This window comes from Aspergillus undulatus, assembly GCF_047715775.1.
Source record: "Aspergillus undulatus strain CBS 261.88 unplaced genomic scaffold BDV17scaffold_54, whole genome shotgun sequence".
In the NCBI taxonomy this organism is placed as follows: domain Eukaryota; kingdom Fungi; phylum Ascomycota; class Eurotiomycetes; order Eurotiales; family Aspergillaceae; genus Aspergillus; species Aspergillus undulatus.
In genome coordinates, this window is record NW_027396658.1 from 49,370 (window position 1) to 72,192 (window position 22,823).

Sequence of the window (22,823 nt, forward strand, 5' to 3'; positions counted from 1 at the left end):
CCCGTGAGATTTGAACTTAAAAACGAGCTCCAATGACTAACACTTTCTGAGCTGAGACTCAAGAGCAATAAAATGTGAGCCAAGCAAAGCAGTGTCATGTGATGCTGTTTGACTCGAAGAGGCAGGAGGAGGGGGGTATCAGACGGAGATAACCTAATACCTGACCCCGCATATTACCGTTCACTGTACTTTGTGAGAGAAAATGCATCTAAATTTCTATCTGAGGCGAATAGTAGTTTGGAAGGATTACAGCTGTACAACAACTTGCTCGTCGATACCCCCGCGGCCTGGATATCCATTGCCCTTTGGATCGCCCCCAAGAGGTTTCCCACCACATGCGCCTCTAGAGCAGACATAAACTGCTTTGCTGCCAGTGCAGGAGACAGAAACTGTGCCAGCACGCGACTGACCACATTGCCGGGCTTGTTCAGGTCCTTTTTATCGACAAACTTGGCCTTCACCCCCGTGCTCCACGAAGACAGTGCTGTGCGGCCGAAAAACAACATCATCAAAACCATCACGCCTATCATTCCTAGCCACGTCTGGAGCTTGTCAAAGGCGATAGGGTGCCCCGCGAACGCGATCCGCTGCTGCACGTCGCCACCCTGCTTGCGCAATTGGGCCAGGATCCGGGTGCAGGCTTCGACGCTGCCATTGCCGGCTGTGAGAGCCCTCAGCATGGATTTTTGCTCTTCCGACCAATGTTCACCATGGTGGTCCAGCACACGCGACGCCCCAAGTCGCAGCACGTAGTCGAAGTTTTTCGCCGAGCAGGTCGAGTACACCTCGTATCCGGCCGCCACGGCCAGCTGTACCGCGTTGCTGCCCATGCTGGACGCGCCACCCGCAATGGTGACTGCGTGGCCCGTGTGGCTCGGGTTCGGCCGCGCAGGGACAAATGGGCAAATCGGGGTTCAGAAAGTCCGGGTAAAAGAGGCCATAGGCAGCGGTGCAGAGAGTCAGTGGGAGGACACTGGCCTGTTCGTACGAGACGCCGGCTGGGAGGAGGCTGTGAGGTGCTCGCGCAGGATCGGATACAGCTGGAATGCTCCCTCAGCGGCGCGGTTGACGTCGGGGGCCAGCAACATGCCACAGCCCATTACTCGGTCTCCTACTCGGAAGCGCTGCACGCCTGGTCCAACTTGGATTACTTCGCCGGCGATGTCGCCGCCGGAGGATGAAGGGGTACTTGACATACCCCATCAAGAGGTCGCCCAGCAGCTGCTTGGCCCAGTCGACTGGGTTGATGGCCACGGCGCGGTTGCGGACAACGATCTCACCTGGGCCGGCGGAAGGGTAGGGAGCTGGTCCGACCTGGAGACGCGTATATTTTGCTGGGATCCAAGCTGCTGTGTTTGTGGGTGGCACTCTGAGGGCGGCGAGGTATAAATAAGTATATTTGATTGTTTGTATGGCCCGTTCGGCCCGTTCTTTCTGGGATTGTAAGTGTCTGAAGATTAAGAACTTCTCACTGACCAAGGGAGAAGCCAAACAGCTTGTAGGCAAGAACTTGACCAGGCATTCTTTCCATTTCTTATTGATTGAATTCCGGTCCGCTGTCGCTTATTTCCGCCATGGATGCACATAACAGCCAAAGGACTGTAGTATATCCAACCGGTGTTAGCTGTAGTACGGCGTTAACCATCACTGCAGATCAATAAGCCTTGATTAATCTTAGGTACCGAAGCCCTAACAGATGAAACAGGAGTGGAGTCTAGCCAATAAGAGCGTAGAGTATGTATCAGTACAAGGTTAGCTTCATCAGCCTTGCTGAGTCTTTATCTAGTGCAGCGGTGATGACAATATACAATATGGATATTGGGCGACTATGTCATAAACGGCAAATATAACCACAAGACGAGACGTAATTCACAGGTCCTCGCTTTACACAGGCAAAACAACTGGCATAATACTAGAAACACTTAAAAGGTGCTTCCCGCTAGTCGACTGGCGGCATTGCGGGCGTCAAGTCGGTCCTCATCATCTTCCACAATCGAGCCAACGCCACTAGGTGAGCGCAAGCGTCCCTTGCCTCCTTGTCCGTTTGACTCTTCATCCTCATCTGGGGCAGGCGCGACAAGGCTGCCACTTAAGCTGCGGCCGAGGCTGTCGGTGCGACGGGGGATGCCGCTCCATGCGTCGCCCTTGGGCCCTTGACTTGACGCGAGGTTCGGACGTCGCGTGGTTGGGTGGCTTTCACGACCCAGGCGGCTGAGGCCCCCGGACGCGTCGATGGAGCGAATGTCCGGCCGTACGCTTTCGAGCGTGGCGAGCGTTCTCCGTTCAGCCTCAATCTGTCGCAGGGTATATTCACGTAGGCTTAACCATACGTCGTTGGATGTGCGCTCAAACCAGCGGCGCTTCTCGTTTAGAAGATTAGAGGTTACTCTCTGCGTCTTTTTGGTGAGATAGTCCTCTTGGTTCTGAGCCTCATCGAGTGCACTGATGGCCTCGTCCACCTTGTCTGGGCGGACGGACGAGCTGACCTTTAGCCGGTCTGCCGCTGCGCGTTTGCTATAAGTCGCTTGCTGTGCTTGCAATAGTTCTCGAAGAAGGATATGGCGGTTGGTGAGGGTTTCCTTGACAATGAATGCGTCAGACGAGTGATAGCTGAGAGGGTCTCCGAGAGTCGTTGCTTCCGCTGTTGCCTGGACGGCATGGTAGTCTCCAACGGTTTGGATGACCTTTCCTAGCTTCCGATAAGCGTTGGCGAGACCAGGATGTGTTTCCTGGACATGCATCTGTCCAATCTTCACACCGAACTCCGACTCTGCGAGACCGAGACCTGAGGAGAAGGTGAGAATGTGATTGTCTGGTTTGATAGGCGGACAACATACCTCGCCGAGCCTTAACTACGCGGTCGACTTTGTGGCCCGCATCCATGCTGCCGAGATAGAACATTTTGACGACAGGGCGTGCGTTCTGCAGTTCCGGCGTGTCATCAGGGGGTGGTGCGAACTGCTTCAGGACCTTTCTTCGAACACCCGTCGCGGGCTGCTTCATGCGCACAACGGGACTGTACCCGAAATCGCTTTCAACAAAGAGTACGATCTCATCATCCTGAACCAAAGCTTCATTGGTCAAGACGACGTTTAGCCATCGCTGGATGGAAGCCTTCACTCGGAATTCGTCCTCGTCGGTCCCGGCCCCGGCAGGTGTCAAAGGTGGAGGAACAGCAGGGACAAATGCCTCGGGGTTAGCCGACATGAGATGCTCAGCGAGCTTGACAAACTCGGAGTGAGTCCGCCTAACATCGCGATACTGGGTGGTTCTGAATTTAGGAATATTGGTCTGGCAGAGGGATCAGTGACTACAATTTCAATTGACCGCAAAGTCGGAACCAACTCACATGCACATCGAATCGAAGAATAGGATCCTTTTTACCAGTTCTCTCCAGCCCGGTTACCTTTGCCTGGATCTTGTACACTGGGGCCGGTTGCTTCGCATTCTGCCTAGCACCCGTTTGGTACCGTGCGGGGACCTGCGATCGAGGCTGTCCTTCCCCGGTGTAACCGGCTTCTCCTATGTGCGTGTTTTGTACTTGCTCCGACAAGCTTGGTGAGCCAATGTCTCCTTCTGCTCCAGGCCCGGCGCCTTCGGCAGGCTGCGAAAGTCCGTCCGCACCGTACGGAGACTGATGTTGCGGGGGTAGCGGAGAGGAGGGGATATCGCTGGTGCTTGAGGTTGGATAAGTAGCTTCGGCAGCTCGAGGGGAGGCCCAAGGGGAGGCGCCCGTGGGATGATCGGGGTCTTGCGAAATGCTAGAGTAGTCCATCTCTTATCCTGTCTGCGTATTGTCCGGGTAATAGGTATGCCACTGATAGAGCCACGTCTGCATCTCCAAGGGAAGTCGTCAGCCAGGAGTCGTCCATTGCAAATAAAGACGAAGTTCAATCTCACGTACCGTCAGCCCCCGGATATCAACCTAGAACGAGGGAATTGTGGAGGGAGAAGTGGTAAGATGCACAAGAGGAGAGCGTGGAGAGCGACCTCCGACCGGGGTGAAGGTTACGTCGTTGCTGCCTGCACCGCCTGATTGGTCAGGCAGCTCTGAGCTCCGCGTCCGATAATCTTCACTCTTTCAATCCTCCTCACCTTCAAGCTCTCTAGATTGAGTCGACTTTCGGAAACTGACAATCGGCATGCGGCGATAATTCCACGAGTTCAAAGCCTATTCACCCCCACAAATGCTGCCGCTATGGCCACAGCTCTGCTTTTGCGCGTCCGCGAAAGCGGCCGAGCTGCTCGCTGCTTCGGCCAAACTAGAGTCAAGTGCTGGACGCTTGGATTAGTGTCTAATTCATTCCCCGAAATATCGAGATATCCAAAGATACAATGCTTCTCCACGTTTCAGCCGCGATTGCAAGCCGACCTCGACCGAACCCGGAACATCGGCATCATTGCACACATCGATGCGGGCAAGACAACCACCACAGAGCGAATGCTCTATTATAGCGGCTTTACAAGGCGGATAGGAGATGTGGATGAAGGGTCTACGGTGACGGACTTTCTCCCTGCGGAGCGTGCTCGCGGAATCACTATCCAGTCGGCTGCGATTACGTTTCACTGGCCACCCGGAGAGAGCAACGCTGCTGCTCAACCAAATCCGCAAGCGCCTAGATCTGCGTCGTCGCATCTCGTGAATCTGATTGACACGCCCGGTCACGCAGACTTTACGTTCGAGGTCTTGCGGTCATTGCGCATCCTTGATGGGGCAGTGTGTATTCTAGATGGCGTTGCTGGTGTAGAGGCACAAACTGAACAGGTTTGGCACCAAGCGAGCACATACAACATCCCTCGCATCGTTTATGTGAACAAGCTAGACAGAGATGGCGCAGCATTTGGTCGGACGGTACGGGAAGTCGCCTCTCGGCTTGGAGGCTGGCCCGCTGTGTGCCAGATTCCGTGGTTTAAAGGGGGAAACGGAAGTTTTGTTGGTGTTGCCGACGCGATTAACATGCAAGGACTACGATGGGAAACAAGTGACGGCAAATCTGTGAAAAGGTTCAGTTTGCAAGAGTTGGACGAAGCCGAGCATCAGCTTGGGCAGGAACTCCGGCGTGCGCGAATAGCTCTAGTCGAACTACTGAGTGAGCACGACGAGACCATTGTGGAAAAGTTCTTCGAATGCGAAGAAGACCATCTTGCTGTTTCGCCCGGTGACATCTTGGGTAGCCTGCGTCGCTGCCTCCTGGAAGGAACCGGCAGGAAGATAATCCCAATTTTTGCGGGTGCTAGCTTCCGCAACATCGGCGTGCAACCTCTGCTTGACAGTGTTGCCGATCTTCTTCCCAGTCCCAAGGAAACTCCAGATCCCGAAGTGAGCATCGGTGGCGTCAGGGGTGGCCTAAGGCGCTTGCTGTCGGGCGATCTGATCGTTGAGCAGAAGGAAAAAGCGGCGCCCGTAAAGGGCAAGCAAAAGAAGAAGGCCGCCATGGTAGCTGATAGTCAAAGCGCGATCAAGCAGTTGCAAGGTTGTGGACTGGCTTTCAAAGTGGCCAATGACGCAAAACGAGGTGTTTTGGTATACATCCGAGTCTACTCTGGCTCTATAGACCGCAACAGTCTCTTATACAATACCAACCTGAACGTCTCTGAGCGCGCACCGCGTCTGCTCAAGATGTACGCAAATGATGCACTTGAGGTCGATTCCATTGGCGAAGGTCAAATCGGAGTTGTCGTGGGCCTCAAGCACGCCCGTACCGGCGACACGCTCGTCGCTTGCTCGACCAACAAGCAGGTGCCCCCTGAGCCTCTGGACACCCTCCAATTACGCCCCATCGATGTACCGCCGCCGGTGTTCTTCGCCAGTGTCGAACCACACAGCCTTGGCGAGGAGAAGCGCATGCATGAGTCTCTAAATTTGCTTCTGCGTGAAGACCCTAGTCTCCACGTGAGCATCGACGAGGATTCGGGACAGACGCTGCTGAGCGGAATGGGAGAACTGCACCTAGAAATCGCCCGTGACCGACTTATCAATGACCTCAAAGCCAAAGTATCCATGGGCCGCATCGAAATCGGCTACCGCGAATGCCCACTCGGGCAATCCGGCCCCGTCACCAAGATCTTCGACCGCGAAATCGCAGGCCGCAAGAGCAAAGCCGGCTGCACAGCCCTAGTCGAGCCCTTCGACCCGGAGACCTCCCCAGCACCCGATCCCTCAGCGCTCTCCATCCAAACCGCCAACGGCAACCAGATTGTCGTCCTCGCCCCCGAGCTTCAAATCCAAACAAACAAAAAGGGCATCGAAGAAAGCCCTATCCTCCCTCTAACTCTAGACGTCGACTCCGTCCGCACAGCCCTACAAAACGGCTGCATCGCCGCCCTCGCCCGCGGGCCGCAGTTCACGTTCCCAATGCACAACACCCGCGTCACTCTAACCCTCACCCCCGAATCGCACATCTTCGGCGCCGAAACAACAACGTCCGCCCTCTCCGCCGCCGCTCGCCTCGCTACATCCACCGCCCTCTCCAACCTCCTCTCAAACCCTTTTAACGCCGCCGCATCACCCGGAACATGCCTCATGGAACCCCTTATGAACGTAATCATCAGCATCGACGAGGCTTCCCTCGGCGCCGTCGTACACGACATCTCCTCCTCGCGCGGCGGCCACATCGTCTCGCTAGATGAAGACCTCCCCATAACCTCCACAACTCTCTCCACACCCACCGAAGAGATAAACCCAACCCCCGAGACAGACCCCGAGGTCGACCTTCCTCCCATCGACCCCCTAAAGGTCTACGCTCCCCCAGACCCCTTCCAGAGTTTCACCGTCGCCGGTGCCTCAGTCGCGGACTCGGGGAACCCACCGCGCACTATCACGGCGAGAGTCCCGCTTAAGGAAATGGTCGGGTATCTTAAGCACCTGCGGAGTTTGAGTGCGGGGCGCGGAACGTTCGTTATGAGTGTTGATCGGTTTGAGAGGATGAGTGCGAACAGGCAGAAGGCTGTGTTGATGGAGTTGAGGGGGGAGTTTTAGGAAAGACGATTTTGATGGATAACAATTGTAGGTACGAGAGATGATGTGGGAGCTTGTATCTTAGTTCTGCTTCTATGGACGTTTTTGAGCGACTTTGCATACTGCTATGAGTCGTAGTTTTCGTGGGGTTGGTTTACTGAAAACCTTCCTAGCATTGTACTAGGTAAGGTTAGTACCTGCCGAGTAGCTAGCTTCTTCTCCTCTGCGCGCCCCCTCATGAAAGATATGTCTCCCAAATTCTACTTAGATCCTGTAGAAAACGCTCGCACTCTATTTGCAGGAAACTCTATAGCCGCTTCACTCGTAAAAGAACAGCAATATAGTAAACTCACAGCAAATCCCAGCCAAAATCAGAAGAATGCATGCATTGCAAAAAAAAGGAAATGTATCGACCCCGACCCCGAGAACCCCCCCCCCCCAAAAGAAAAAAAAAAAATATGCAACGTAACGCAGCGCTACTACAGGCAGGCGTATATACACACTAAACACGAAATACTCTCCTCCTCACCTCACCTCACCATTTATCATCCCAATCATCATCATCCTGGCTCTTCCTCGACGCAGGCGTAGGAGACGCATTCGTCTGTGCTCCAGAGCCCGAACCCGAACCCGCGCCGCCGGTCGTCGATGTAGCCCCAGCGCCAGCGCCAGCGGCGCCAGGACCCGGCTTCATAGCCGCCGTCCCCAGAGCCCCAGACCGCGACTGATTCCTCCGATGCCCATCCTGCGCACCAAGCGACGCAAAGTCGTCCCAGAAGTCCTTACGCTCGGGCTCGGCGCGGCCGCGATGGGATCCCGAGCGGTTGGGGCCATCTGTGCCCTCGACGAAGCGGTTGAAGGAGTCTGCGGCGCCGCGGGCACCCGTTTGGATGTTTTGCCCGAAGAGCGTGGCGTGTTGGCGAGCTTGGGCGGCGAAGTCAGAGTCCGCGAACTGGGATTGTTAGTTTGTTTGTTTGGCTTGTACTTGGATTGGATGGGTTGGATGAGTTGGAGAGGTAGAGGTAGGTACACGTACCGACTTAGCCGTAGGCTGGATATACGAATTATTCACTGTCTTCGCGCTCTTCCCGATCGTCGTCGTGAACCAGCCGAATCCCTTCGTCAAGGCAGCCATGGGGTCTTTCTGGAACTCATCAAAGGCCGGCGCGCCATTCCCCGATGATTTAGGCGTGTCTGAAACGGGCATCCCACCGCCGAACCCCGTGAACTTGCCGCCCTCCGACGGGCGCAGAGACTCCGAGCGCATCGCATTCTCAGTCCCCATCTTCGCAAAGTATGCCTCGTTGCGCGCTTTCTGGCTACCGGGTTCGGAGCCGGAGCCGCCAGAACCTTCCTGTAAGGCGGGGGAAGACCTCCCCGGGGCACCTGTATTAGATATAGAAAGAGGCGTACTTGATCTCGAGCTCCCGACGTCAATTGCACTCTTTTTGGCCGGTTGTCGTGGTTGTCGCTGGCCTGGTACGTATTCCCGTCCCTCGACCTTCGCGCTGAGTCTCTCCTTCCATTCTTCGCCGACCTCGCCTTCGTACCGCTCTTTGATGGTTGAGTCTTCGAAGGTACGGCCCTCGGATTGTGTGATTTCGTGGGCGTCGAAGAATTCCTTCCATGGATCGTTGCCCCCTAGTTCCATGCGGTGTGTCTCAGAGTTTTTAAAGGCGTCCATTGTGATTGAGCGGACGAAGGAAATGTGCACACCTAGGCCGCGATGGGTACCGGCGCAGTTGAGGCAGATGAAGGTTCCGAACTTGGGCGAAGCCTAGCATGGGAATTATAGAGTTAGAGAGATTCAGAATGGGAGGAAGTCATGAGGCATACCCATTGAGGAGAAGGGGCACCGCAGTCGCAACACCGATCATTTCCGTTGACTTTGGAGTATTGAAGGAGCTATGAGGACAGAAATAACATTGTTAGCCCGAGTCGAGCCCGTACGGGATAAAAAGGAGGTGGAAATTTTTCCATGCAAATATCGCAGGAACATACCTTGGCCTTTGTCTCCGGATCAACTTCCCACATTCGTGACATGGTGCAGACGAGATGTATCGAGTAGTATAGGGGAAATGCAACAAAAGTAGACAGCGAGTTGAGCGTTTATTGCTCCTCCGCCCGCGGGCTAAATTGGTTGCTGAGCTATGTGCGCAGTGCCGAGGGAACTATTTCCGTGAACAAAGACAATCTCGAAGCAGAGTATCAAGTAATGGAATATGTTGCAAGCAGATCAAAGTCGACCAAACGAGTGTAATAAAGGGGATCGACAGCCGGTTGGGCAAGAAACGGGGGTTGACAGAGGATGATGGTGCCAAGAACTGTGGAGTGGCCTCTCGTCATAAGAGCAACGCTCTATCCTTTAAGGGATGGCTTCGGGTCCATAGCGATCTACAGGACCACACAACTACAAGTACAACAACACTCAGAAGATTGCCAGAACAAGACTAGAACAAGGCCAGCCTTGCGTTTCTCATAAACTAAATGGTTGCTAAGATACAATATAACAGAAGAGCAAGATTCGTTATCATCTCATCAACCACCACATTACGGGCGTTTTTGGTCCTCAACATACGAAGCCTCGACGGCAATTCGTACATAAACCATGTAAAAGAATGCGTTCTCACGTTGCTTTTATTCCCTGGGACCGCGCCGGAGAGGAATAAGATTCATGAATATTTTTTCTTTTTCGTTGTTTTTTGAAGTTTCTTGGCTCTTCGTTGAATAGTAACGCGTCCGCAGAACGCTTACTACAGAGGTATCCCATACGTAAAACAACCTCCGACTAAAGATTGCTGAGTACCTATCATCGGATAGAAGCCGTGTTCGTTTGGGACAGAAACGACCTTGTCACTTAGGCGGTGGTGGCGGGAGCGGCGTTCTCCTGAGCCGGAGTTTCGGCCTCCTCAGCCGCCTCACCAGCGGGGGCATCGTCCTCCTTGCCGGGGCTGTCAATGGCGACCTTGACAGCAATCTCACGGCCCTCGATCTCCTTTCCGTTCATCTCCTGCACAGCCTTCTCCTGCTGCTCCTCGGAACCAAGGGTAACGAAACCGAAACCGCGGCCCTTGCGGGGCTCGTTGCGGGCCTGGAGCTTCTTGATCATGAAGCGGGGAATAGGACGAAGAGCAATCTTAGCGGAAACGGGCTGGTAGGCAGCGAAGATCTCCTTGAGCTATTAGGGAGTTAGAAAACAAGAAACCAATTTATAGTTAGGATTATGACGAACCTTCTCTTCGCTCAGGTCATAAGGCAGGTTCGCAACCATAACCTTGGTCTTGGAAGGAATGCCATCCTCGGGGGGTCCACGCTGCTTCTGGGGACGAGCACGGGGCTTGCCAGCGGGCTTGCCAGACTCAGTGGTGGGGGCGGCGTCGTTCTGGTTGGTGAGCTCAGCGAGAGGAGCAGTCTCGCCAGAAGCAGTGGTGGGCTGCTCTTCGGCACCCTCGGTACCCTGGGCCTGTAGAGAGCATGAGGTCAGTGAATGTTACGCCAAACGAGTGGCAAGGAGTAATAAACATACAGCACGGCCTCCGCGTGTTCCACGACCGACACGGCCGCGACCACGACCACGGCCACGAGTACGTCCACCCGACCTCTTGCGGCCCTCGTTGCCGCTAGCACCCTCACCGCCACTTACGGCACCCTCGGCCTTAGCCTCAGCAGGCTCGGGCTTGCGGGCAAGCTGAACAGAGACCTTACGCTGAAGGATCTCCTTGCCGGAGAGCTCTGCAATAGCGGCAGTAGCTTCGGCGGCGGTGGCAAGGTCGACGAAAGCGTAGCCAACGGGGCGGTTGTTGCGAGGGTTGACGGGGATTGAGACGCTCTCACTATGACGGATGTTAGCTTCTGCTACGATAAAAGAGCTCGAAGTGCCGTTTTTTGGGAAATGAAACTGCCAATTGACAGACGAGACCTGGTTAAGCTCTGGGGCTGGAAGCGAAGTGGAAGTGGCACAAATCCGATAGCCGCGAAGCCATACAGTAGGTGACGCAAGGGGGACCTAAACGTGACGGGAAATGAATGGGGACAGTCACTCACATAGTGTAGCTCTTGAAAAACTCCTTGAGTTCCCCCTCAGTGGTCGCATATGCGAGGTTCCCAATGTACAACCGACGTCCTTCATCAGCACTGACAGCAGCAGCATCGGCGGCGGACTGAGCTGCGGGGGCAGTGCCGTTGGCGGCCTCGGTGGTAGGGACAGTGGAGGCCTGGGTGTCGGCGGTAGTGTTTTCGACGGCAGTAGACATCTTGTTGGCTGAGGACACAAAGGGTCAAGTTCTGGAAGTGAACGAGGTGGTCTGAGGATTGGCGGTGGAGGTTGATGACCGAATGTGTGATCGATGACTCAGAGGAGCTTGCTGGCTGCCCTTGGGTTGAGTGTTGGATTGAAAGTGCGAGGGGGAGGAGAAGGGTAGCTTGGTGCCCTAGATACGGGGGGGTTGTTGACGGGAAATCTGGTTGAACGCGATGACGATTTGCCTTGGGGAGGAAGGATCAAGATGAGGTCCGGCGGGCGAGAAAGGAGAAGGAGCGAGAAAAAGGATACTGGATCCTGCCTGTGACTAAGCCGTTTACGGGCTGAGAGCCTGAGGATCAAGGCACCCGCCCTGCACCTGCAGCTTGGCAGTTAGCAGCAGCTCAGGCACTCCACCCAAAGTCTAGACCCACTAATGACAACATCGCTTTCTATACGCTGATCACTCTTCCTCACAACGGTCAGGCACCTGGACGATATCCCTGTGCCTGAATTGCCAGAGCGAGCTCGACCATGCCCTCGATTCAGAGATTCCGCTCATGCTGGCCGATTTATAGCTTCTCAAATCCATGATCAGGTCCGACGAGAGGCTGCATCTGCGGAGAGCGAAACTTTGGCCCGCAAAGTACAGAATCTCGAAGCCTACCATGAACATCAACTTTTACACAACCCCATAAACCTAGAGGAACCTGAAGACTGTACTAGTCTGGGCTCTTTCAGCGCTATTTTGAACGCAGATTTGTCGTCTCTTGACCCAATTACGGAACCAAGACAATGGCACGGGACACCTTTGGCGCGGTTGCGGAAACGATGTCTATCTTGGAGACAGAGAGCTTGAACGAACGAGACATGGAAAGAATAAAATAGTCACAAAGATTCAGGGATCTCTACTTTGGTCAAGAGGAGGGCCAGAAGCTTTCTCCGGCCGAGCATTCGAGGATGGGCCTCAAAAAATGCGAGAGACCGGACGGGCGAAGACGGAGTACCCCAAGAACCCCCAAGCGATCAAAACAAAGAATGCGGAAGCAAACCTTTTTCGCACATATTCACATGACCAGTCTTCCTGGAACCAGGAGTGGCGTCTCCCTGCGGATGAAGGCGTGGAACAAATCGCACCCCTACGCCGCTGAAGTCAAGATTGAGGGCATTGTTTTCAAGTTTCGCCGAAATACTGAGAGCACTACGCGTGACAGAAGTATTGAAATATGTTGGGACCTGATCGACATGGCATTGATCGGGGTTATCTCGAGGTCAGTTCAACTCTCAGCTTCCCTAAACCTCCTCCGGCGGTTTCGTGACATGCGTCAACTTATCCCTACACGCAATCAGCACTTCAGTTCTTCAAGAACAACTCAGAACTACCATAATGAATTACTCACCCATGCAACTTCTTAATCAGCGCACCCAATCCCTCATGGTCATAATCATTTCCATTCCACATATCCTTATGATACACAACCTTCGCATTCGGCTCCGTCCCCTCAAGCCGCAAACTCACAAGACTATCCGCTGTTTTTGACGCATGAACCCCAGAAAAGGTATACTTTCGTCGCTGCTTCCACACGAGCTCGTGCTCCGTCGACAGGGTAACTTCCGTCCCCAGCGTCTCAGACTTAGCAAAGAGCTTAGGGATGCCGTACCACTGGCCGGCTATTTTATATCTGCCCTCCTCGCATAAGTCAGTTATGTTCGTACTCACATGCCCACGATCTTCAAGAGACTGTCCGGGTGGGCGTACAGACCGCGTATCGCAATAACTAAACGGGTCATCATATATCGCCTGTTCGGCATAAACATCCATGTCCTCCTTCGAGGCGCTACCACCATAAAGATTCAAAATGGCTTGCTGGATCTTTGACCGAAATGGTGAGAGGGAAATAGACTGCTCCGGGTGAGGCTTGTAGTCGACGTCGCCGTTGACGTTTCGCGGGGGTGAGGGGTGTGGCTCGACGCCGCGCTGGCCTGGGTGGGGGGATGTTGAGGAGGGCATAATTTATTTGACTCTAATATTGAATATAACTGCGACAGTTTGAGAATGGCCTTTTTCAATGTGCTATCTCGATGAAGAAACATAGAAATAATAAGAGTGTCGAGAAGCTCGCTCGGTCTTGAATGTATACTTCCCAGAACCGCTGACATCATGGTTACACCCGCATGTAAAGGATCAGAGAGCTCAGATGAGGTTATTACTTGTGGGTGCATTTAGAAAAAGCAAACTCGTTGGATGTAGGAACATTTATTTATCTTCTGTCGAGTATGTGTTTGGACGGTCTGACCAAGCCTTGATACGGATGTGGAGTTGCGCAGAAATATAGTTAAGGGCTTGTATGCGATCGACCGACCTAACACCAGTGTCCCTTGAGCATAGATCAAATGTATCAGAACCAGATCTTCCCAACATATTCTTCTTCCTGAACATTATCCAATCAAACTGTATGAACGAACAGAATACTTGCGAGCAGTGCGTAATCCCCCAGCAAATTGAACATAGAGATACTGTGACTAAGCACCAAACCGTGAACATCAAAGCCAAGCCAAGCCTCGCAAGAGTTATTTGGTTGATTCACTATCGTCGATAGTCGTCGGGGCGCCGGAAATCGTTAATTCTCAGGGACTGGGGTACGATGCCTTCCATCCCTCTTCGATCGCATCGTGACATATTTGCTGCTGAAGACGCCCTGCTTCACGGGCGATGTATCGGCAGAGACAGAACTTCGGCGTTTGGTTTCGTCAGGGTTAGAACCGGGGATCTTGAAGGGTGAAAATCCGGTGTTGGTGGGTTTGGCGTTGGGAACATTGGCTTTGGTTTGCTTTACGAGTGCTCCTTTGTGGTTGATAGGTTCTGGAGTCTGGGTTGTTAGGCTGACTCTCCGGATGGTTGGGCGTCCCAAGATTACTTGAGGCTTGACGAGTGGAATTCCAGCCTCAGTAGGTTGGCTAGTTATGGTTTCCGCGCCCACGGAGACTGGAGTGTGGGGTGATTTGGTGCTCTTCTCAGTTCCCTCAGCGGCTGAGGTGTTAGGATCTTTCTGAAGCTTGAAGGGTTTCGAAAGAGGCTTGACGACGACTTCGCGGATTGCCAGGACGACATCTTCGATCTCACAGTGGTTGTCCCTCGCAAACTCCTTGAATGGAAAGGTGTCGGTGATTGTCTTTGCTAAGTTGCTGAAGAACCTTTCGGTGTATGGAGTCCTTTCTTTCAAGACAGTGTCTCTTTTCCACGGGGTGTTGTATTTGTCCGATTTGACGCCCGCACAATGGCGGCTAGCGTTGAGCCCCAAGGCCTTCTTCGCATGGCGGCTGGTGTGTTCCCGGTTATCGTAAACGATGTTATCTTTACCAGTACGGCTCTTCTTGTGAGGGCCATCGATTCCGCAATTGGGCGAAAGAGGTCGCTTTTTCTCCATTGGGGCAAGGTCTTTGTGAAGTCGGAACCACTGCTGAAGCTTGACGCCCTTAGGTTAGTCTATTTCTGTTTCACCTGAGAGATAGGTTGTGTTGTGTTCTACCTAGAGCTAGGTAGTAGTAAGCCAAGAGTCTCAACCCCGACCTAGTCTGGGGTTGAGAGCATTGTTGAGATTGAAACAAATCCAAAACATGACGATAGCTAAAGTGGGAACAAAGCAAGTCAAACAGTAAACAAAGACAGTCAAATGAATGAGGTGAGGGTCTGAATGGCACAGTGAATGAAGTATAAATTTGTGCCTGATTCCTGGGGCATTCAATGGTCTGGCCAGCCCAGGAACAAGCAAGGGCTAAAAGAGGCGGAGAAAGATCCAAGACTCAAGACACAGATCTATCTACCTAGGCGCCAACAATGCCCAACAAATTTCATGGACAACGCATCTGCTGCTCTCGACCACTCACCCCCCAGAGCCCGGCTCCTGGGAATGCACTGACGATGTCATGTCGGTCGCCTAGCGCGTATTCTGCAGGTTGTCTGGAGATTTGCATCGAGCGCCACTGGTCTTGGCGGGCTGGGAACTTGGTGCGGAACCGATGGAGCCCTCCAACCTTGACTAATGCTTCTTTATCTTGGTCTTATTCCTCTTCCCCTTCTCGCCTCTTGAATTCATTTTTCCTCACCATCATCCAACGCAAATGGATCCGATAGAGCCGGCAGGCCCGTCTCCGGACCATTTCCCTCATCCGCAACCGCAGCCGAGACGAGCGTCTGCTGCGAATCCCTATGCCCAGGAATCGACGTCATCGAATCCACCACCGGCTCGACCGCGCGCGGCCTCAGTAAACTCGAATCGCTCCTCAATCCGCCTTTACCGGCCGCCTTCCATTATACAGAATAACCAGAGCACAACCAATCTCCCTTCAAGAAACAATGCCTCGCGCGCATCTTTCGCCTTCCCCACTATCCCTCCCCCCGAGCACTCGTCGCAGAGCGATGCCTTCGAAGGTGGCCGCCGTCGCAGCAGTTCTGAGCCGCGGCCAGGACGGTGGTCTGCTCCGAGTCCAGCCGCTCTACCAAGACTCCAGCCCGGCGAGCCCATGCACACTGTGATGGAAGAGCAGCAGAGCCCCGGCAGTGGGCGGCGCCCAACTTCGGAATTCGCCCGACCGGCTCCAGTACCGACGCAGCCGCCACCGCAGGCGATGCCGCGCAGAAACCTGTTACGGAGGACAAGTGAAGCGGCTATCAACAGACTTTCTAGAAATAGGGCGTCAACTGTCAGCGGCAGTAGCCCCACGGCAAGACCCCAGCCTCGAGAATATGACTCTCATGTCGTGGACGTTCTCGATGTTATCGGTATGCGCTACTGCCGTAGGCTGAGATTCCTAAATCTGCAAGACTGACTGAAATATAGATCCGGAGGTGTCGGCTCTCACTACTCTCACCAATGTCCAGAACTCACTGTTCGTTCCATACCTGGGTCCGCTTGTCAATCGCAATCAAACATATGTTCTTTCGCCTCCGCCTGAGATGGACAAGGACGAGTCAACGTCAACAGATGAAGACGATGACAAAAACGGTATGAAAGGACTCGAACCTCGCCCTGCCTTGGAAAGACCGATCACCAGTATTTCCTCGGTGCTGCATGATGGAGAACCCCGCTTTGCCATATTACCAGATGGAATCAATCTTGAAGGCTGGACCTATGAGGATATTGAAGAGCTAAATGACCACGTACGCCATATGCTCCATTCACGTCGCTCAAAATTCAAGCGATCGATGAAAGGATTTGGTAAATATGTGAGGAAGCGTACGTCGTTTCCCACAACTTTAAGAGTTCTAATTACTGATCCTCGCATACAGCTCTTGGTTTCTTGATTACCCTATATGCAACGTTGATTACACTCTTCGGACTTGCGTGGGTGCTCTTCCTCATCGGTATTACTCCGTCCTTTTCAACCTTCTATCAAGATGCAGTGTGCTAATGAACCTTAGGTTGGATCAACGTTGGAGGGCGACAATCGTATATCATCAATGTTATCGACAATGTTTTGGTAGCTCTCTTCGCCATCATGGGCGATGGGCTGGCCCCATTTCGTGCAGTCGACACCTACCATATGATTTTCATCGCCCATTACACATTTCTCACCTGGAAAATCCGCCGGAAGCGCAATCTTCCGAAATTGAAGGACAAAAATGACCTGCCCGAACGACGAGAGGGTGAAACCTCGATTGATATCGAAGCTGGAGCGCTGTCGAAGGAGGACGAGCATGAATTCAGTGTTCTTAACCGCGTTCAGCAGCTGAAACTACAACACCACCAGGCCAAGTTCGCCAAGTCTCATACCTTTTACAAACCTCATGAAACGATCACTCACCACGCCTTTCCACAACGCTTCCTTATCGCCATTGTTGTCATCTTAGACTGTCATTCGCTCCTTCAAATTGCTCTCGGTGCTACTACATGGGGTATCAGCTACCACGTACGACCGTTTGCTCTCACCACCGTCATCCTTTGCTGCTCCATCGCTTGTAACATTACTGGAGGTGTCTTGATCATGATCGGAGACCGCAAAACTCGCAAGAAGGACGTGGTCGAGCGCATGTTCCGGCAGCAGCTCACCAAGGAAGCGATGAAGAAGATGCAAAAGAAGAGGAAGAAGGAGCAAGAGAAATTCGAGTCCGAACACCCTGGCGTACTGTCCGATGATTCGACACACGCCTTGCAAGTAACCGAAAGTGACAAGACGAATCAGACGAATCAGAATCCCAAGGTATATGAGGGTTCCTGAATCGACCAATTCGATGGCTCGGCTCGGCTCGAACTCAACTCTACGCCTCACAACCTTACTTCATCAAGCTGACTGACATTTCATGAGCGTTACGATATCAACCATCTTCACGATTTGGCAACTATATGATATATATAATGATCTTTCTTGGCTTATATACCTGCCCCATTGTTTCATGTCCATGGTCTCAATGACCGTTGTCTTTGATGTTTACTAGCGTTCTATGTCCCATTCATACCATCAGCGCTTGCATTTTACTTTTATCCCCCTTTAGACCATGCTCTGCCTTCTATATGTACGAATATCCCTAATCATCCTGCATTGAATTTACACCCCCCCAAACCAAAACACGGTTTCAGGAGGTTTCAAACCTACATATGCCAATGTACTTGCCGATCCATCCAGTAAGCCAAGTAGCCACTCGTCTCAATCCAGCCCAGGTGGCTAGGATTGCCAACAATCTCAGTTAGCTCTAACACCCGCTTTACGCTTCAAGTAAGCATAACTCTTTTAAGGTTGATTGAGGATTGGTTGGTTAGTTTATTGACAAACCTTGAGCCTATCTACATCTAGGTTGAATGGCCCTGTTGCACAATCCAAACCAATATAATCAGAAAATTTATTTCCATATATACACGGAATTACTCATGATATAATAAAGACAAGGATCGTGTAACTGCTTGCTTCACATTTCATAGTTTTGATTTCCAGAGTACATATAGTAGTATATAGGATGGATATACAAGGTAGGTATCCCCTAACGGATAATAAGACAGCGGAACTAAGAACAGGTGGCCGATGCAGTATGTCATGGAACACAACCGAAACGCTTGACATTGGTGCATGACATGGTGATGAACAAATCAAACCAAATCGCTGGTGGACAAGGACAGACAAAGAAAACCGAACCGTTAGTAATGATTGGATATTAGTTGAAAGGCGGCGCTTATGGTAACATTTGCAGAAGAAATGAGACGAATGTGAGGGAATGACAAGGTGAGCCCAAGCAAGCAATATTCTTGACATGATGGGGACGTGGGTTTGGCATCTTTGTTTTGGCGGTGTAGGGTAGGTGAATAGTAGATAGATCTAAAGCTCCTGACGGGACGACTCTGTCTTTTCCAGAGTTTGTGACTTCCGCTTCGACAATATCCGTTCGAGAGTGTCCAGCCTCTCCCGGGTACTGCGGATAGCGTGGTCCATTTCCCGGTCCGACAGGTTCTCTTCGCTCAGCGAGTCCTTGAGCTCCCGCTCACTCTGGGATCTGCGTTTGCTTGGGGGCATGCGAGGTTCATACTGACGGTTCATTGTTGGGATAGCGAGCCCATCCACTCCGACCCTGTCCTCGAGCCAATTCCATAGCTCGCTTTCTTCCTTGCGCCACATTTCTTCGTAGGCGGCTAAGCGCTGCGGTGAGGTGTGGCCTGGGAATCCCATATCGGAAGATGATTGGGAGGGTCCGCGGAAGAAAAGCATGAAGAGCAAGATACCGATGACGAGAACGGCAATATTACCATTCCACAACGGACTGAATATACCAGGAACTGGACCGAGGATTCCACGGAGCGGCTCAAAAACGCCCCATGACTCGGCTATTTGAGCGTTCGCATCAGTTACCGCTTTGGCAACAGCCGCAGCCGCATCTCCGTTCACGGTATCGCCCCTCTTACGTCGAGACTTGCCCTTGGCACCAGTTTTGGTGCTCGCACGGGCGCGGGGAGCAATTGCAGTCTTGAGGGCAGCAATCAAATCAGTACCAAACGATCCTTGACCGTCAATGGCGCCCTTCTCAATCGGACCTAGTTTCGTTAGTATGGCGTATGTAGATTTGAAACCAGGGTCTTACCTTTTAGCCAACTCTTCCCGGACCATTCAATGGTACAGGTCATGAGAAATCGCGTTTGATTGTTTGCCGCCCACGTGAAGAGGTATTTTGTTTTGGTGGTGAACACATTCCCGCTTGGCACGTCGGGTGTCTGGGTACTGAGCGTTACTAAGACTGCTTTTTCGAGGTCCAGGAAATCCAGTTGCTCAGTGCTAATGCACTTGGTTTGCTTCGGCCCAATGGAGCCGTTTAAAGGCTTGATGTAAGAGTATTTTCGAGTTCGGTTCTCATTCGTAAGCCCTGTCTTGTCGCAGTTGAAGTCAAGCTCGCCTGATTTTTGATTATCCACAAGAAACTTGGGCACAAAAGTCACTGAAGCCGGGCCAAAAATATAAGAGTATACCTTGCCCAAGGGCGCAGGTATCGTCTCGTCCTTGATGACTCTGTCGTACTGGCCGTCAGATCCATCGTACTGAGTTTGTGCATGCGTGGGAGGACCAGGGAAGGCGCCATCTGCGTCCCCATTGGGCCCCAGGTTCGAAGCAAGAGTTGGTATGGTACCGGAACCTTGTCGGACCAAACTTTTGAGAGGCAGTGATGCACTGCTTCCATTGACACTGTCGCCTCCAGCGTCGAAGAAGCTGTCGGCATTGTCTTCGTCTTCATCTTCATCATAAATCTCGTCCTCCTCTTCATCACTTTCGTCCTCGCTTTCCCCGGCCTTCTCTGTCTTGTCACCTGTAGAGTCCGTAACCCTTGTCCCGTTGACGGAGCTCTTCAGAGTTGGGTGGTTAATCTTCCAGATGTTCACCATCAGGTCGTAGGTCGATTCTCGGCTCAAAAGACTTCGGAATGTGTGACGGGCGTGCAGGGTTTGAATAGCGATTGCGTTGGGGAAGACCATCGCCGTGGATTCTTTTTCAATCGCCACTACCTCATCAAAGCTGATAACGAGGGTGGTGACCCAGCCGAGAATATTGCTTGAAAAGCAAATATGGCCTTCGGAAATGTAAATGCGGCCGGCCAATATGATTTCTCGTTGGAGGGCACAGCTGTAATCTTCGATGAGATAGTCATCCTCTGGAACGCTGCGGAAAAGCTGGTGAAAGTCCCTATTGCGCTTCTTGCTGGCGACAGCAAATCCCGTGAGTCGCGGCAGGCTAGAATTGGCGCCTGGTACCCCGAGGGCAATGGCACTTGCCCCAATCGCACCAATTGTTGACGAGGTCGCACCCGATGAGCCTCTGTGACGTCGTCGGGCCAGCCGACTTCGTACACTGCTACTCCGGAAAGGCCTCGATCCAGGTTCCCCGTCAAACGTGCTACCGCCCGACGGCGTCTGGGTACCAGTAGGCTCCTTCAAAACACCTGAGCCAGCCAGGGTATCAGATGCATCGTCAGCTGGCTGGCTGGTTTGGTTCTCGCCTTTCTCGTATGCCATGGTAACCGCGCGTGCCACTCCCCGATCCTCGAGCTTTGCTGCTGCCTCATCTCGCTGGGAAACTGTAGGGCTCCGGCGCTTCTCCGGCGCTACGTCGGGCTTTGTAATTACGACTCCATCTGGAGTGGAAATGGATCCACCAGGTGGTATAGCAATATCCAGATGGCTGAAATTCAAATCACCCGAACCCAGGGTGTCGACAGCCATGGGTTTCTTCTCCTCGGAAGAGCCCCTAGCTTCCTCTGAGTCTTGTGCAAGGTCGGTTGACTGCTGGCTTTCGGATTCTTTAGCCTCGGGCATAGCTGGACTGCGAGCTTTTTGTGTGTTGAGACTGTTGGTAAGAGTGCTGGCCGCGGTCTGGGCCACAGAGAACACAGATGAAAAGAAACCACTCTGGGTTGTCCCGCTCTTGCCTTCTTCGAGAATTGGGCTGGCAGCAATTGAATTGGATAGTTTGCTAGGCTTGGGGTTGGCAGAGGAGGCAGACCGCACGCGACGATGAGAGATCATGTTCCCTGAAGGGCTCACAACCACACCAGGCGGTAAGTCCCCAGACTTAATAGACGATGGAGATTCCGTAAGACTAGTTGTCCCGACAAGCGGCGCATGCTCAAGATGAGGGGTTGGCGGCGTCACTGTAGTAGATGGAAATGGGATAGCAGTATGCGGAGGTGTTTGGAGGCGCGGCCGCTCTGGCGCCCCTCGTACCCTTTCCTCCGTGAGGTCCGTACGGATTGGCTTTGGGAGTGACGGGACAGGCGGTGGCGTATCGGCGGGGTTCCCTGAGGCTAATTTAGAAGATACACTACTTCGTCGACTGACACTCCACGAGCTCTCGCCCGAAGCCGTTGATGATGCCCGGTCACGGTTGCTCTTCTTGTCGGTACTGAACGCATTTTTGAAGCGCTGGCTTTTAGATACGCTTCGTTTCTTATTGGAACGGTCTGCAGGTACACTTAAACCCGAGGGTGTTGGTTGAGTTGCGGGACGCATGATCTCGTCTGGATTTGAACTGCGACGGTCAGAGGTTGTACCACTGATCGCGGATTCCGCATCACCGTGAGCAGCATCTGTATCGTTGCCGTCGGCGGAGGTTGCTTTAATCAATGGGGAAGAGGACGTATAGAAGCCGGAATGGGAGTCATGGGAGGTCAGGGGAGGAGTCCTAGAGATGGCATTGTGTCAGCGCTATGTTTGGCAGATTTCTTAACAGAGAGGGTATTACCTGTCGGGCTCAGAGTCGTCTGTTAGGAGGTTCGAGCCGTCATCTTGCGGGCTGTTGCTCTCTGAGGGCAACAGCGAGGTGCTAGAAGCTCTATTTCGGGAATTTTGCGAGGCATTGGGAAGCCCATCATTACTTTCCGACTCGAGCGTTGTAGGGAGTTCATCGATCAATTTATCCTTCTTCTTCTTTCGTTTCTTCCTCGAGGCGAGTAGCTTCGACAGACTGCTAGTCTTCGGCGCTTCACCTTCTCCCGTTTGCGACCATGGCCTATCTGACGCTGAATCAACGGAGGAACGTCCATTGCTTCGGCCGGAGCTACCAATAGTCTCCAAGTCCACCGGAATTGTCTTTGACCGTAGTGATTTCGAGAGCGGCGGAACGTCTGTTGTCGCAGGCTCGGGGGGATCGGGGATTACGGGGGCGTCCATAGTGAGCGGAACGGTGGAGCGAGAGCAAGGGGCGAAGTTAATTCAAGAGATTAGTCGGCGCATGCAATTTTCCTCTGAAAATGGTTCATGCAAGCTGGAATGACATGGTAGAGCTCAAGCTCAGGTCCGTGCTGACGCTGGCGTTGAAGAACGGGGAAGTAAAGAGGGGGAAAGGCCGGGGTTGGTGATGACAGCTGTGGCTGGGATCAAGGCCAGCAGCATGGTCTCCCGCAGCCGATCGATTAGAAAGAAGCGACAGAAATGAGCGATGTTAAAGACAGAGAGAATGGAAGAAGAGGAAACGCGGAGGAGGTAAGTTGTCAGAAATTCGGGGACCGGAGGAGAGGCAGAGGGAGAGGGATGGAGTCGCGAGGGAGCTTCAGCCTAGACCAGCTCAACACGAATACGACGCAGTCAATGAGCTTCTAGCCTTGTATGTGAGCCACCTTAAATAATGAATTCTCTTATGTCAACTAACCTCTCCATA

At 52.9% G+C, this 22,823-nt stretch overlaps 9 protein-coding genes across 9 annotated transcripts; 2 read left to right on the top strand and 7 right to left on the bottom strand.

The window, feature by feature from the left end:
• Positions 1-173: 173 nt before the first annotated feature.
• On the bottom strand, positions 174-1,576 carry BDV17DRAFT_300307 (uncharacterized protein; the record flags this gene model as incomplete). Its single annotated transcript, XM_073764026.1, has 5 exons — positions 174-856; positions 897-1,009; positions 1,039-1,124; positions 1,195-1,349; positions 1,558-1,576. 5 exons carry the CDS (start codon positions 1,574-1,576, stop codon positions 174-176), a joined length of 1,056 nt encoding a protein of 351 aa, XP_073612233.1.
• BDV17DRAFT_272168 (retromer subunit VPS17) lies at positions 1,443-3,893 on the bottom strand. The gene is made up of 3 exons (XM_073758861.1): positions 3,350-3,893; positions 2,838-3,291; positions 1,443-2,785 (listed from the first exon to the last, which is right to left on the bottom strand). The coding sequence occupies exons 1-3, from the start codon at positions 3,773-3,775 to the stop codon at positions 1,923-1,925; spliced, it is 1,743 nt and encodes a 580-aa protein (XP_073612234.1). The 5' UTR covers positions 3,776-3,893; the 3' UTR covers positions 1,443-1,922.
• A 238-nt stretch (positions 3,894-4,131) lies between these two features.
• BDV17DRAFT_184718 (mitochondrial elongation factor MEF2) lies at positions 4,132-7,359 on the top strand. The gene has a single exon (XM_073755004.1). It carries the CDS (start codon positions 4,199-4,201, stop codon positions 6,977-6,979), a length of 2,781 nt encoding a protein of 926 aa, XP_073612235.1. The 5' UTR covers positions 4,132-4,198; the 3' UTR covers positions 6,980-7,359.
• Positions 7,360-7,398: 39 nt separating this feature from the next.
• Positions 7,399-9,273, bottom strand: BDV17DRAFT_184723 (GTPase-activating protein GCS1). Its single transcript, XM_073755005.1, has 4 exons — positions 8,960-9,273; positions 8,795-8,863; positions 7,995-8,735; positions 7,399-7,910 (listed from the first exon to the last, which is right to left on the bottom strand). Exons 1-4 carry the CDS (start codon positions 8,999-9,001, stop codon positions 7,494-7,496), a joined length of 1,269 nt encoding a protein of 422 aa, XP_073612236.1. The 5' UTR covers positions 9,002-9,273; the 3' UTR covers positions 7,399-7,493.
• Positions 9,274-9,392: 119 nt separating this feature from the next.
• On the bottom strand, positions 9,393-11,464 carry BDV17DRAFT_272174 (uncharacterized protein). The gene is made up of 4 exons (XM_073758862.1): positions 11,003-11,464; positions 10,485-10,791; positions 10,191-10,421; positions 9,393-10,136 (listed from the first exon to the last, which is right to left on the bottom strand). Exons 1-4 carry the CDS (start codon positions 11,209-11,211, stop codon positions 9,816-9,818), a joined length of 1,068 nt encoding a protein of 355 aa, XP_073612237.1. The 5' UTR covers positions 11,212-11,464; the 3' UTR covers positions 9,393-9,815.
• Positions 11,465-12,420: 956 nt separating this feature from the next.
• Positions 12,421-13,302, bottom strand: BDV17DRAFT_184775 (uncharacterized protein). Its single transcript, XM_073755006.1, has 3 exons — positions 12,962-13,302; positions 12,599-12,880; positions 12,421-12,534 (listed from the first exon to the last, which is right to left on the bottom strand). Exons 1-3 carry the CDS (start codon positions 13,207-13,209, stop codon positions 12,492-12,494), a joined length of 573 nt encoding a protein of 190 aa, XP_073612238.1. The 5' UTR covers positions 13,210-13,302; the 3' UTR covers positions 12,421-12,491.
• Positions 13,303-13,819: 517 nt separating this feature from the next.
• On the bottom strand, positions 13,820-14,626 carry BDV17DRAFT_294463 (uncharacterized protein; the record flags this gene model as incomplete). Its single annotated transcript, XM_073762839.1, has 1 exon — positions 13,820-14,626. One exon carries the CDS (start codon positions 14,624-14,626, stop codon positions 13,820-13,822), a length of 807 nt encoding a protein of 268 aa, XP_073612239.1.
• Positions 14,627-15,320: 694 nt separating this feature from the next.
• BDV17DRAFT_294464 (uncharacterized protein) lies at positions 15,321-17,417 on the top strand (the record flags this gene model as incomplete). The annotated part of the gene is made up of 4 exons (XM_073762840.1): positions 15,321-15,981; positions 16,040-16,435; positions 16,489-16,563; positions 16,621-17,417. The coding sequence occupies 4 exons, from the start codon at positions 15,321-15,323 to the stop codon at positions 17,415-17,417; spliced, it is 1,929 nt and encodes a 642-aa protein (XP_073612240.1).
• A 670-nt stretch (positions 17,418-18,087) lies between these two features.
• On the bottom strand, positions 18,088-22,776 carry BDV17DRAFT_272183 (GRAM and VASt domain-containing protein). The gene is made up of 3 exons (XM_073758864.1): positions 21,909-22,776; positions 19,264-21,848; positions 18,088-19,216 (listed from the first exon to the last, which is right to left on the bottom strand). The coding sequence occupies exons 1-3, from the start codon at positions 22,334-22,336 to the stop codon at positions 18,507-18,509; spliced, it is 3,723 nt and encodes a 1,240-aa protein (XP_073612241.1). The 5' UTR covers positions 22,337-22,776; the 3' UTR covers positions 18,088-18,506.
• Positions 22,777-22,823: the final 47 nt, after the last annotated feature.